The 14,010-nt window shown below is 35.3% G+C and overlaps 1 protein-coding gene across 2 annotated transcripts in view; it reads right to left on the reverse strand.

Moving 5' to 3' along the window:
• Positions 1–14,010, reverse strand: part of pak1 (p21 protein (Cdc42/Rac)-activated kinase 1) — a 60,231-nt gene that overhangs the window by 19,950 nt on the left and 26,271 nt on the right. For both annotated transcript variants that reach the window (XM_058750875.1, XM_058750876.1), the window contains exons 2-6: positions 8,095–8,320; positions 5,161–5,255; positions 4,154–4,301; positions 1,380–1,417; positions 668–781 (exon numbers count right to left, since the gene is read on the reverse strand). In XM_058750875.1, coding sequence (XP_058606858.1) covers positions 668–781; positions 1,380–1,417; positions 4,154–4,301; positions 5,161–5,255; positions 8,095–8,287 — 588 coding nt within the window. In that variant the 5' untranslated portion in view covers positions 8,288–8,320. The remainder of the gene's footprint in view (positions 1–667; positions 782–1,379; positions 1,418–4,153; positions 4,302–5,160; positions 5,256–8,094; positions 8,321–14,010) is intronic.

The raw sequence follows: 14,010 nt of genomic DNA on the forward strand, positions 1-14,010 counted from the left end.
AAAGTGAGTATTTGCATTTTATTTTACACCCATTATTTTATTTTTTATTATTATTTGCACTTAGTGTTATTTTACTTTTCAATTTCATGACAAAATGAAAGTATAATTTTTTATAGAATAAAAATAATATATCCAAACTCAATCTGAGAGCATAACTGAGAGAATATTTAAATTACTTAAACCAAATGAAATTACAACTTTTTTTGCCTCGCCAAAAAACTGCAATAAGTTTAAGTTGCCGCACTAAAATTACTAACTGGAAATAAAAGACAAAACTGAATTAAAACTAAGACTTAGTTCACACTGCAGGTCTTAATGCTCAGATCGGATTTTTTGCGCTGTTGTTCACATTGTCATTTAAATGCGATTGCCATCAGTCTCCTGTGTGAACCGTATACAGCCCTGAAGTGACCCGCATGCGCTGAAGAAGACGTGACATCAGACGCAGCGCACTGTGTTTGCGGAAATAAAAATGGATAAGAATTACACTAAAATGAAAAATATAAAAATAAAAGACAATAAAAAAAAATTATTATAAATAATTATTTAATAAATAAATAATAATTCATTATAAAAAACTATACTAGTATTTAAAAATATATACACCCTGGAAAATGCTTAAAACACCTCAGCAACTGCTCATTGTCCCATATAAGTAAATACTCACAGATTTGGTGTGTTCGGGACGGGGTGCGATGATGGGTGGAGGCGTGGCTTCATCCTCATCCTCATCCTCGGAGACGGTGGCCACGGCGGGGGTCTCGGAAACGGTCTTGGTGTTCTGCGGAGCATGAAACAAGCCGAGCAGGAAGTGAGGCTGACCGACTGACATCACAACATGAGTGCAAAACAAACCCAACGCCAACATGCCAACCACACTCAACCCTCGCCAGCTGACCCAATACACCCCAAATAAAACTTCACTCCCCCATCCCGCTTCACATCTAACCTGATTCGGTCTGAGCTACGGCACGACTCAGCAGGAGAATTGGATGAAAAAGATGCTGATTCACAGTGCAGAGAGAGAGAGAGAAAACGAGAGCAAGAGAACGAGAGAGAGAGAGAGAGAGAGAGATAGAGATGAACCCACTGGCACTGCCTGGAGTGGCTGGCATCACTTCTGTCCTTCTGTTGAGTGGGCAGCTCTTACAGGACTCTGTCACCTTGTTGTTCACTGCATCCCCCCCCAGTTTCAACTCTCGGTTCCCTCCTCTCTTTCGCGCTTCCCCCCCTCCCAGCAAACTTCCTCCCGTCCCATCCTCTGTCAATCTGTCGCGTGAGCCGAGAGGACATTTGTTCACATTCCCCTCCTGACCTCAAATGTTTTTCTGCATGTCACAGATAAAACTGGAAAACAGTCAGACGTCACAATGACTCACCACTGCGTTGGAAGAGCTGAAGTTATCTGCACCTTTATCTGAAATTAAAAACAAGACGAATGAGAAATGAGAAAGAGACATACAGTAGATCTAATTTACAGACACCACCTTGCGGGTATTGTTTTTTTCAACTGCTGATTTATAAAGGGTTCAATGGCTGATATGAAGCCATTAATAAAAGTTATATAATACATATACACATATATATATATCATGAGATTATGCACAGGCCCAGAAATTAGATAATTATTTGACACAGCAAAACTGTTGTTCTGTGTAAAATGTGCGTAAAAATCATTCTTCTGGAAATTGTTACACAAAATTGAATTAAGCTTAGTTTTATGAAAGTTTTACAGAGGTATTCGTTCTTCATTTTGCTCATATGTCATGAATGGAGCCCAGTATCAAAAAATCAAAACAAAACATCAAATCAAAAAGATTAAAAACATTAAATGTGATTATCCATTGAGATGCTATTTTATAAAATATATAAGGATAAATATAAAAGAAAGAAATAAAAATATAAATAATTATACATAAAAAAAAAACTGTATAATGTCAAATATATACATATACATATACATATATATATATATATATATATATATATATATATATATATATATGTGTGTGTGTGTGTGTGTGTGTATATATTTTTTAATATATATATATTCATAATATATCATTAAAAAATTATATATATATTTTAATTATTAATTAAATTATTTAATTACATATATATATATATACACACACACACACACACACATTCATTTTATATATTTGTGTTTATACGATATATAAATATTAGTGCTGGGCAACGATTAATCACATCCAAAATAAAAGTTTTTGTTTATATAATTTGTGTGTGTATTGTGTATATTTATCATTTATATATAAAGACACTCATGTACAGTATATATTTTGAAAATATTTACATGTATTAACATGCATATATTTATATTCATAGAATTTATATTATATATATATATTCAATATATAAACATAACATTTTTCTTAAATATATACATGCATCGGTGTGCATTTATATATACATAATAAATATACACAGTACACACACACATATACAGGTGCTGGTCATATAATTAGAATATCATCAAAAAGTTGATTTATTTCACTAATTCCATTCAAAAAGTGAAACTTGTATATTATATTCATTCATTACACACAGACAGATATATTTCAAATGTTTATTTCTTTTAATTTTGATGATTAGAGCTTACAGCTCATGAAATTCAAAAATCAGTATCTCAAAATATTTGAATATTACTTAAGACCAATACTAAGAAAGGATTTTTAGAAATCTTGGCCAACTGAAAAGTATGAGCATGTACAGCACTCAATACTTAGTTGGGGCTCCTTTTGCCTGAATTACTGCAGCAATGCGGCGTGGCATGGAGTCGATCAGTCTGTGGCACTGCTCAGGTGTTATGAGAGCCCAGGTTGCTCTGATGGTGGCCTTCAGCTCATCTGCATTGTTGGGTCTGGTGTCTCTCATCTTCCTCTTGACAATACCCCATAGATTCTCTATGGGGTTCAGGTCAGGCGAGTTTGCTGGCCAATCAAGCACAGTAACACCATGGTCATTGAACCAGCTTTTGGTACCTTTGGCAGTGTGGGCAGGTGCCAAGTCCTGCTGGAAAATGAAATCAGCATCTCCATAAAGCTTGTCAACAGAAGGAAGCATGAAGTGCTCTAAAATTTCCTGGTAGATGGCTGCGTTGACTGTGGACATCAGAAAACACAGTGGACCAACACCAGCAGATGACATGGCAGCCCAAATCATCACTGACTGTGGAAACTTCACACTGGACTTCAAGCAACATGGATTCTGTGCCTCTCCACTCTTCCTTCAGACTCTGGGACCTTGATTTCCAAATGAAATGTAAAATTTACTTTCATCTGAAAAGAGGACTTTGGACCACTGAGCAACAGTCCAGTTCTTTTCTCCACAGCCCAGGTAAGATGCTTCTGGCGTTGTCTCTGGTTCAGAAGTGGCTTGGTAGCCCTTTTCCTGAAGGCGTCTGAGCGTGGTGACTCTTGATGCACTGACTCCAGCTTCAGTTCTCTCCTTGTGAAGCTCTCACAAGTGTTTGAATCGGCTTTGCTTGACTGTATTCTCAAGCTTGCGGTCATCCCTGTTGCTTGTGCACCTTTTCCTACCCAAATTCTTCCTTCCAGTCAAGTTTCCATTTAATATGCTTTGATACAGCACTCTGTAAACAGCCACACCTTTCAGTAATGACCTCTGTTACTTACCCTCTTTGTGGAGGTGTCAATGTTCGTCTTCTGGATCATTGCCAAGTCAGCAGTCTTCCCATTATTGTGGTTTCAAAGAACAAGAGATACCCAGAATTTATACTGTAGGGATGGTCATTTATTCAAACTCAAATGTAAATATTCTAATATTTTGAGATACTGATTTTTGACTTTCATGAGCTGTAAGCTCTAATCATCAAAATTAAAAGAAATAAACACTTGAAATATATCAGTCTGTGTGTAATGAATGAATATAATATACAAGTTTCACTTTTTGAATGGAATTAGTGAAATAAATCAACTTTTTGATGATATTCTAATTATATGACCAGCACCTGTACAGTGGGGAAAAAATTATTTGATCCCCTGCTGATTTTGTATGTTTGCCCACTGACAAAGAATTGATCAGTCTATAATTTTAATGGTAGGTTTATTTAAACAGTTATTTGAACATCTAGACTGCTATAGCTTTAATATGGAAGTGAGTGTCACACCTGTAAAGCTCATGTATTTCTGGCTGTTGGTCGTTTCTTTAGAGTCATAGAATTTAAGCACGTCCAGAACGGCCTGAGGATTCTTCTTCTGCTCGAGTTTGGTGATGTTGGACGTCTGGAGTAACCGTGCCCACTGCTCAGGCATGCCCTACACAGAGAGCCACGAAAACAAGCACTGAAGACGGTGTAAACCACGGTAATCAGTCCGTACTGTCACCCAGAACTATGACAGTCACAATGCAGCTTTCTCAAGCATGCCTTGCCAAAAGCAATGGTAAACCTAACAGACAGATTAATATGGTCTCATTTGTGATCAGTTTGAGTGTATTTGTGGTGAAGACACGCTGCTGGACCACCGGCATCAGTTTAAGGTCTAATGGACTGAAGTAATTTGAGTGTCTCTGCTGGTGTGGTTCTGACCCACCGGCTCTCATTAACACTCATTACACAAACTGAACTCAACTCAGTGTCACACACAGGAAACGTACAGCTGATTTAGGGGTCAGGAAAAGAGCACAGCTCATTTAATATCTCATCAAATATAATAAACCAGATGTAAAGAGGAAGACAGATCTGGACCCGGAGGTTAATGCTGCAAGTCTGAACTGCTGGAGGTTCATATTCTATATTTGGGTTGCTGATGTCAAACGGGTGCTAGTCTATAAATATATATCTTCAGTCATTTTTCTTTCAGTTTGTCATTTTTTGCTTGCTTTCTTTAGCATTTTCCCTTTATAATCAGATGAGTTCATTCATTTTACAGGTTCAGTGCAGATTCAGATTTGGCTATAATTTGTCAAAAAAGTTGTCTTACTAGACAAAAAAGTCAATATTTTGTTCCCAGTGGTTGGCGAACTGGATACTAGATCAAATGTGGAGTCACAAAAAGAGAGTCTAATAATTTAGAAATATATGCATATGTAATAATGTCTTAATGTTTAAATAAAGAAGTTTTCTACACAGAGCATGTTGGCACCCTGCAGGAAAAGATCTTTGCTCAGACTTACAGTGAATTCTCCAGTGACGGCGTCAAAGCCAACATGGATAGTGTGCTCAAAGTCCGACGGCAGAGAGATCTCCGGGCGCTCCTTCTTCTTATTGGCTGAAGACGAGGATGGGTGAAATAAGAGAATAACAGTTAAGGGATGTTTAAACTTCTATTATTCAAATATTTAGTGTAAAACATGTTTTTTATTCTGTATCTTTATTAGACAGATACAGTACAGAATAATGAGAAACTTTTGCATATTTTTTTAAAAAATTATATTACAAATAATAAATTAAAATAACTAGCTAAAGTTTGTCAAGACAAAAAGCCTGAGAAACATGAAGGTTTTCAGTTTGAAGTAGTCTGAAGTAGTTAATATCTTAAAGTTTGAGGGTTTTGAAGGCCATTCAGAAAACATAAGGACAGATGATTGTAGCATGCATGTTTTATTATGTTGCTAACATGTTTTAACAATGTTACCATGATTTAACACATAGCCAGCATGTTTTAACATGTTGCTAACATGCTTTAGAACATCGTTAATGTTTTAACATGTTAGTAGCCAGTTTTAACACATTGTTAGCATGATTTAAAACATTACTAACATGTTTTAACATGTTGCTAGCATGTTTTAGAACATTGCTAACATGATAGTAGCCAGTTTTAACACATTGTTAGCATGATTTAAAACATTACTAACATGTTTTGGAACATCGCTAACATGTTTTGGAACATGGCTAACATGTTTTGGAACATCGCTAACATGTTTTAACATGCTGCTATAGCATGTTTCATCATTGTTATCATGATTTAACGCATAGCCAGCATGTTTTATCAGGTTGCTAACATGTTTTAGAACATTATTAATGTTTTAACATGTTAGTAGCCAGTTTTAACACATTTTAGCATTATTTAATACATTACTAACACTTTGCTAGCATGTTTTAACATGTTTCTAACATGTTTAGAACATTTCTAACATGTTAGTAGCCCGTTTTAACACATTGTTAGCATGGTTTAATACATTACTATGATGTTTTAACACTTTGCTAGCATGGTTTAACATGTTGCTAGCATGTTTTAGAACATTGCTAACATGCTAGTAGCCTGTTTTAACATTGTTAGCATGATTTAATACATTACTGACATGTTTCAGAACATTGCTAGCATGTTTCAACATGCTCATAGCATGTTTTAGCACTTGTTAATTTTGCTGGCATGTTTATCACGCTGCTAGTATGTTAGTAGCATTTCGTAGGCTAATTGCTTTTGCACACATAAATATAGAGAAATATGTTAATTTTACATATTTACAATTCAATTTTTTTTATCCATCTATCTATCTATCTATCTATCTATCTATCTATCTATCTATCTATCTATCTATCTATCTATCTATCTATCTCTGAAATATTTCCATAAAACATCACACCAATCCCTAGTTTTTGATACATCTTATTTTAGTGCATATTAGCTTAAAATGGCAGACAACTAGTGTTAGTGATACTTATAAGTTTTTTGGACCAGTGCTGATCTTCATAAAGTCATCATTACAATATATACGCCGTCTGGCATGTATTACGCTCTGCTCCAGTTCCTGTGTGTCACTCATGTGTGCAGATGCTGCTAATGCCTGTTATAAACGTCCTCATCTGCTCTGTGCTGAAGCCAGGCAGGGTCTTTAATATTAACTATGTGCTAACGGGCTTGTAATTAACACAAAACAGTCCTGCAGAAAGACGAGCTGCTCAGAATGCATGAGTGAGACGAACTCTTGACACAGAGACGCATGCGGACGCACAGGTGTTTAGAGACGCGTGTTATACACTGAGAAAGTGTGAGAACCTGCTGCCACAAAATAGGGGTGGGAATCTTTTGGTACCTCATGATTCGATTCATATCGATTCTTGGGGTCACATTTCAATTAAAAATTGATACACTATTTTTTTATTTTTGATCATGATTCACGATTATTTTGATACAAAAACACACCAGTCTATAGTATGGGTAGCCCTGACTCAAGAAATCAGTGTTTCCTATTAGCTATTAACTTCCTAATAAAAAATATTTTACACTTCCCATTAGGGATTTGCTCAAATCCAAATACAGTGTTTAGAAAGGAAAAGACATGTACTACGGAACCCCTAAAGGCAATAAATACAAGATAGGAGGAAAAATATATACATCAATGCTTTCTCTCACAATTTTATCGTTGGGTAATTTTACTGTATATAAATTGCGGGCATCGGGGAGCTGTTATTAATATGGGCATTGAAATCGCTTTTGAATGCACAATCTCTTTTGAGATCGCGATCAAAAGTACTGTGTGTATACTATGGAGCGGCAGTACTTGGCACACATTTTACAAGATTAGATGTTTATCCGTGGTGTTCAGAATCTGCAAATAATTTGCATTCAACATCTCTCCTTACTGTCTTTATGTGGTAAACGAAATTTTATGTACTGTAATGTAACAGGCAACCACTAGCAAGCGGCTAACCATGTCCCTTTAGTGGCTCTGTAGAACATGTTCGTTTTCCATGCCTTTCTGAATACTTCCCATAATAACAAAAGTTCAATAATTAATAATATTTTTCCAAACACTTGCCCTCGCTAAAAATGGGGCCGGATATATTTGTTTTTCCTCCTTGCTGTTGCTGTTTTGTTCCCGACAACATCATGTTGTTACTATTATTATTATATTAACTAGAAAATCGATTTTTGAAATTTGTGAATTGATGCGAATCGCTAGAAGACTGAATCGCGATGTGAATTGATTTTTTCCCCTACCACAAACTAAGGGGAACTGACCCAACAGATTGGTGTGAATAAACCTCAAAGGTCAAAAGGTTTATGGTCATAAAGTTGGTATTTGCTATACAGATGTCTTGTGGTGCTTCTCGAGACCTTTGACCCTGATTCCTTTTAAGTCCTTGTTTTAATAATCACTCACTCTTGTCTCCACCTCCGGTGAGTATGGATCGGATGAAGCCTTCTTTCCTCCTCTTGTCCTCAGGGTTGGGCGGCAGAGGTTTGGAGCCGTGATTCAGTGGGCCCGAGTCTTTACCGGACGAGCCAATCATGGTGCTGGTGTTTCTCATGGGCGGAGCTGGTGGCTTGTCTTCTACTTCTCCATTGTCTGACATCTTCAGCTGTGGGCGTGGGCCGCGTGGCTAAATCTGAAACACACAACCAATCAGAGCTACTGAGTTGGTGAAAAGGGGAGGGGCTAAAGTAAATCAACAGCAGGGGATGCTGGAATGAAACAAAGAATAATTAGATTTACCAAATTACCACCAATCTTCTTTTAATAGCATTTAGATTCAACTAGGACACAGCAGGAAAAAACAGCTAAGACTGGAGAAAACACCATCTGATGTAGATTCAGTCTGCTGTATGTATTACTTACAATTTATATTTATATATATATATATATATATATATATATATATATATATATATATATATATATATATATATATATATATATATATATATATATATCATGGTTACCACAAAAACATGAAGCAGCACAACTGTTTTCAACTGATAATAATAGAAAAATGTGTTTAAAAAAAAAAATAGCAAATCAGCATATTATAATGATTTCTGAAGGATCATGTGACACTGAAGACTGGGGTAATGATGCTGAAATTTCAGCTTTGATTAAAGGAATAAATTGCATTTTACAATATATTCACATAGAAAACAGCTATTTGAAATTGTAATAATATTTCACAATTTTATAGATTTTACTGTATTTGTAATCAAATAAATGCAGCATTGATGAGCAAAACAGACTTCTTTCAAAAAAATAAAAAATAAAAATTTCACCAACCTCAAGCTTTAGAGGTTTATTCAAATCACCAATCCTAATATGAGCAATAGTGAATATTCCCTTATTAAACAATGTTCTTAGTTTTCTTTGCTGAAAGGTGCAAAGAGACCAAAAACAGCCCCGTCTTTGCTGTAGAAAGCACATGATACAGTGCAGCGGCTCTGACATCAGTCCTGTCACCTCGACTCAAACCAGGATTATGTAATACTGGACAGACTGAATTATTTTTGGTTTGTGCCCCTTAATATGAAATGCTTTTGGGAAGCTGACATGTGCTGCAGCGTGACATGTTCGTCTCCATTTAAAACTATTTTAAACAACGTTTTGCTGAAATCGTTTTATTCAATGTTACACATACAGATTTATGATGGAGATGGAATACTTTTTTTTTAAGTTACAATAACTAACAGAGACCAGTTAATAACAGAGACCAGTTACAATAACTAAAGATGCACTTTTTCCTAAACAAAAACATTCATAATAATAATAATAATAATAATATAATAATAATTACAATTCTTCTTCTTATTATTACTACTACTTTCTTTTCTGCATTTCATTTCACCACTAATTTTATGTTTTTATTTTTAATTTTTTAACTAAACCTGGCATTGTATATACTATGACAATTTTGACTATGGCAAATCGCTCTGGATGAAAGCCTCTTCTAAATGAATAAACGTAAATGTGACTTCTACCCTAAAATCTTCATGCTATTTACCAAAAATGGTTCATGGGCAAATGATGTGTCAACTACTTCTGAATATGCGAATCTGGGCACACAATCCAAACAAGACACAGAGATAACAGCGTCATGACAAATACAAGCACCAGATACTGACAAAACAAACACAACCCTTATCTTTAAATTCAAAACTGTCACTATCAGCTCTAGTAGAAGTAGTTGTTATTATCAGTCAACATTAATATCAGTCAATCAGTGCCAACAGAGAGCAGCATAATGCAATTTAATGACAGCAATTGAGATGCACACAAGCCTGCTGAATGAAATAAACATCTATTTTACACAACATTTACTCAGAATGGCCAAACCTCAGTCAGTCCATCACTAACATCAAGTGAACATTCAGATCATTCACACGAAAATATAAATATAAAATACACGTCTGTTGATAGTCTGTAATAAAACTTCACCTCACCAAACACCATCCAGCATAGTGACCCTCGATCCCTGCAGTATTCCTGTAAGAACAGCACCTCCAGATCCCACCTGACTCTGAGCGAGTGTGTGTGACTGTGTGTTGGTTTTAAGAGGTTGTGGCCTCCCTGATGTGATGTCACAGGCGAACAGGAAAGACTATGAGTTTGATCTGTGACTGACTGGCCATGAATGGTGTAACACAATAGCTGAGATTCAGAAACACACACACATACACAGAGAGAGAGATAATACAAACAGGAAACTGTATTACACTTCAGCCTTGAGAAAACATACATCAGAAAGGCAGCAGGGCAAACAAACACACAACACAAGTGTGTTAAAGTCACAGTAACACTAAACACATGCACACACAGCTGGTCAACGACTGCTTGAGAGTGACAGGATCTGTTGTGTGAAACCCTTTTCCATCACTATGTTTTCTATGTTTTACACTGAGCTAATGATATTTTATATCGCCTAACCTTACATGTAACCTTTCTGCCGTTTTAAATTCTCCTGAAATCATTATATGTAGCCTATATCAAGTAATTTTTCTCTCCGTCTCCCTTAACGTAGCTGATTTCAGGTTGAACTATCCTTTTAGTCCTCACAATAGGCAAAACCTGACCCACACACAAAGAGACACACACAACGCCCATGCAGACTCACATTTCAGACAGTGTCGTCACATTTAGCAGAGGTCTGTCATCACTGTGGTCTCTTTTATCAGGAACACACACACACGCCTTAGTTAAACTAAATACAGAGTCGAGGTGTTAAAGTTCATCTGCTGATAAACGTGTCTACAAAAAGATGTGACTAAAAACACATGCACACATCTAGGCCCCATGTAAAAAATGTATAAAGATAACTAAATAAATCAAATAAAGTAGAGAAAAAGCATTTAGACAATGAAATGAAATAAAAAATTGTTAACTAATAGCCTACATAAATAAAAAAGATAAATAGGTAAACAAAAAGAATAAAGAGATAAATGAGTAAAAAATAAATAGATCAATAAAATAAATAAATATATGCATAAAAAGAAGAAACAAATAAATAGATAAAATAATAAATGGATGGATGATGCATGGATGGATAAATCAAAAGATACAAAATAAAACAAAAACAAATGAAATCAGTAAATAGGTCAATAAAAAAGCATGACTAATAGATAAATTAAAAAGAATACATAAAAATACAGCTAAAAATAAATGGATGGGTGAATGAATGAATGAATGGAGAAAGAAAGAAAGAAAGAAAGAAAGAAAGAAAGAAAGAAAGAAAGAAAGAAAGAAAGAAAGACAAAAAAGATTAGTGATTTGAATTTAACACCCTAAACCCAACTAATGAAAATTACAAAAAAGTACAAAAAAAGGATAAAATAGTTTATAATAAGAAACAAAGTCACAGTGATTTAAAGCAATTATGAGAAACCGAGCTGCCATTGTGAGCCGCACTGTGAGATATAAAGTAAAATTAAGTTTAAAATCACCAAAACACAAGTACACAAGTGTTTTAGAGACAAAGACAGTGAAACAGCAGGAATGAGGAAGTGAGTAAGTCTTTGGGACTTTGGTCTGGTCTCTGGTAATTAAACTGACCTCAGTGCACGCACACACACGTCTAACAAACCTCAGGTGCTTTTCATTCAAGTAAACAAAGGGCTTCCATTCACAGCTGAACGTGTGTTCCCCTTCATTGTCTCAAAGAGCACATGCAAAAACCAGAACCAAGTTCTGAGACCTGAAAACCACCAAACACACACCATACATAAGAAGTTCTAGCGTGTACCTGTGAGTCAGTGCTCTGTTTATCAGGTCGTCTACACTTAAATGACATGATAAACACCTGATGGCCGTCCTGTGACGCACCGGCGAGACATCAGATGTCATCAGTGTGGTTTGTCACTGATCTCGACAGTGTTTCACTGTTTTATCCTCACCTGGCTGCTGCATCCTTCAAACACTCAACACAACTACTCCTGGTTTTCATGTCTACAGGCCAACTGCAGCTACAGTGAGCGGCTCTGATTGCAAAAAAAAGATATAATTAACTCAAACTCCCATTTTATTTTAATTGCAATAATGACTGGAAACAGGCTAAATGATGCTGATGCACAAATCCCACCTGGTTTACTCTTTCAAAACATCTTTCCCACTCTAAAACTAATGAAAACTTGGTTCCGCTACTGCATGCAAAAAAAAAAAAAAAGGTTATTCTGACTTTTTTCCTATCAATTTTGAGACAAAGTCAGAGTTGCGAGATGTAAACTTGCAATTCTGAGGGGGAAAAAAGCTAAATTGTGCGATATACACTGGCAATTGCAAGAAAAAAGTCTTATTAGAATTGTTAGATAAAAAGTCACAATTATAATTAAAATTATGCAATTTAAAAAGCTGAATTGCCAGATGTAAACTCAAAATTGTGAATTTCTCAAAATTCTGACTTTTTTCTTGCAATTCTGATATTTTTTTTTATCAGGTTATTGTGCAGTTAGTGTCATTATTGTTAATTAAAATTATTTAATAAAGATTTTATTAATTGAAATAAAATATTAGATTAAAAACTATTAAAAATACACAAAAATTAAAGCGAAACAGAAATATTAAAAGGACATAAAATGATTACATTTTAAACTGACATTAAAATCGAATAAATACTCCAGTGCTAAATAAATAATGCTAAAACAACATGCCGACAGAGATGAGGTGGGGTTTTCTGAGCTCAAGCGAGATCACACAGAACAAAGCATCATTCATCAGGATAAGAATAGCTCTCGTCTCTCTGGAGGTGTAACAGAGCGAGGAGTGACGGAAGCACAGCTATTAAAATAGCCGCTGCTATAAATGTAGGAATTGTGAATTTATGGATTCGCCTCGTCAAGCAGCTCCAGTTTGAGAAGTAAATTCAATTCTGAGCTCTTCTTGATAGACTCCTAGAAACACAGGTTTCTGATTACTCCTGCCTCACGCTAATTAAACGCTGGTGTTGTGACATTCGTTGGAATCAGCCGACAGGTTTGGGAAACGGTTCCCCGACATGTGGGTTAATTTGCCTCCAGCTGCGTGAAACGGCCTGTATGAGACCTGCACGGCCAGGCCAGAAACAGCTTTTCATTACCTCCGTGAAGCCACGCAGAGACAGAACTGGCACACACACGGTTTAATCTCGTGTTCAAGCTGGTGTTAAGAAAATGATAGCAAACAAAGACGCGTGAGAGGGTGTGGATAGACACAAGATGTCTGATCCTGAGACTAAAATTACACTGAAAGCATCTTTAAACATTCACACGTCAGAAATGCATCGAAGAGACACAAAACAATATTCATTTTGCTAACATGTCTAAGACTATTAATATGATTGTTTCTGCTATTAAACTCTTTTTAAAAGTTTTAATACCTAGATTTATGTATAAAGTATTTATTAATATTTTGAATACAATTTAATTTTACTTTAGGTTTTAGCTATTTCAATATGTGCTTTTGTCACTTTTATTTGATCTAGAAACAATTTTCAAATTGCTAGTAAATTTCACAAATAATTACAGAAAATTGCAAGACAATGAATATTTTTAGTAGTTTTTTTTAAGTTGTGGTTTTTCATTTTTATTTTGTTTTATTTTTCAATTACTGAGACAAATTTGTAATAGTTTTAGTTGGATAAAAATTGAAAGTTTCACACAGCCAAACTTTAACAGAATGAGAGCATTTGATTGACAGGCCAAGCGGCCAATCAGATTTTAAATGTTTTTAACATCCCATTCAGGGGTGAGTTTATTGCTGATTTCACAATAATAGACTGACATAGTAAAAAAAATTAAATAAAAAAAGTCTGTCTGAACAGAATAAAACTGCTAAAAATAGTTT

The sequence above is a fragment of the Onychostoma macrolepis genome, chromosome 18, assembly GCF_012432095.1.
Source record: "Onychostoma macrolepis isolate SWU-2019 chromosome 18, ASM1243209v1, whole genome shotgun sequence".
Classification (NCBI taxonomy): domain Eukaryota; kingdom Metazoa; phylum Chordata; class Actinopteri; order Cypriniformes; family Cyprinidae; genus Onychostoma; species Onychostoma macrolepis.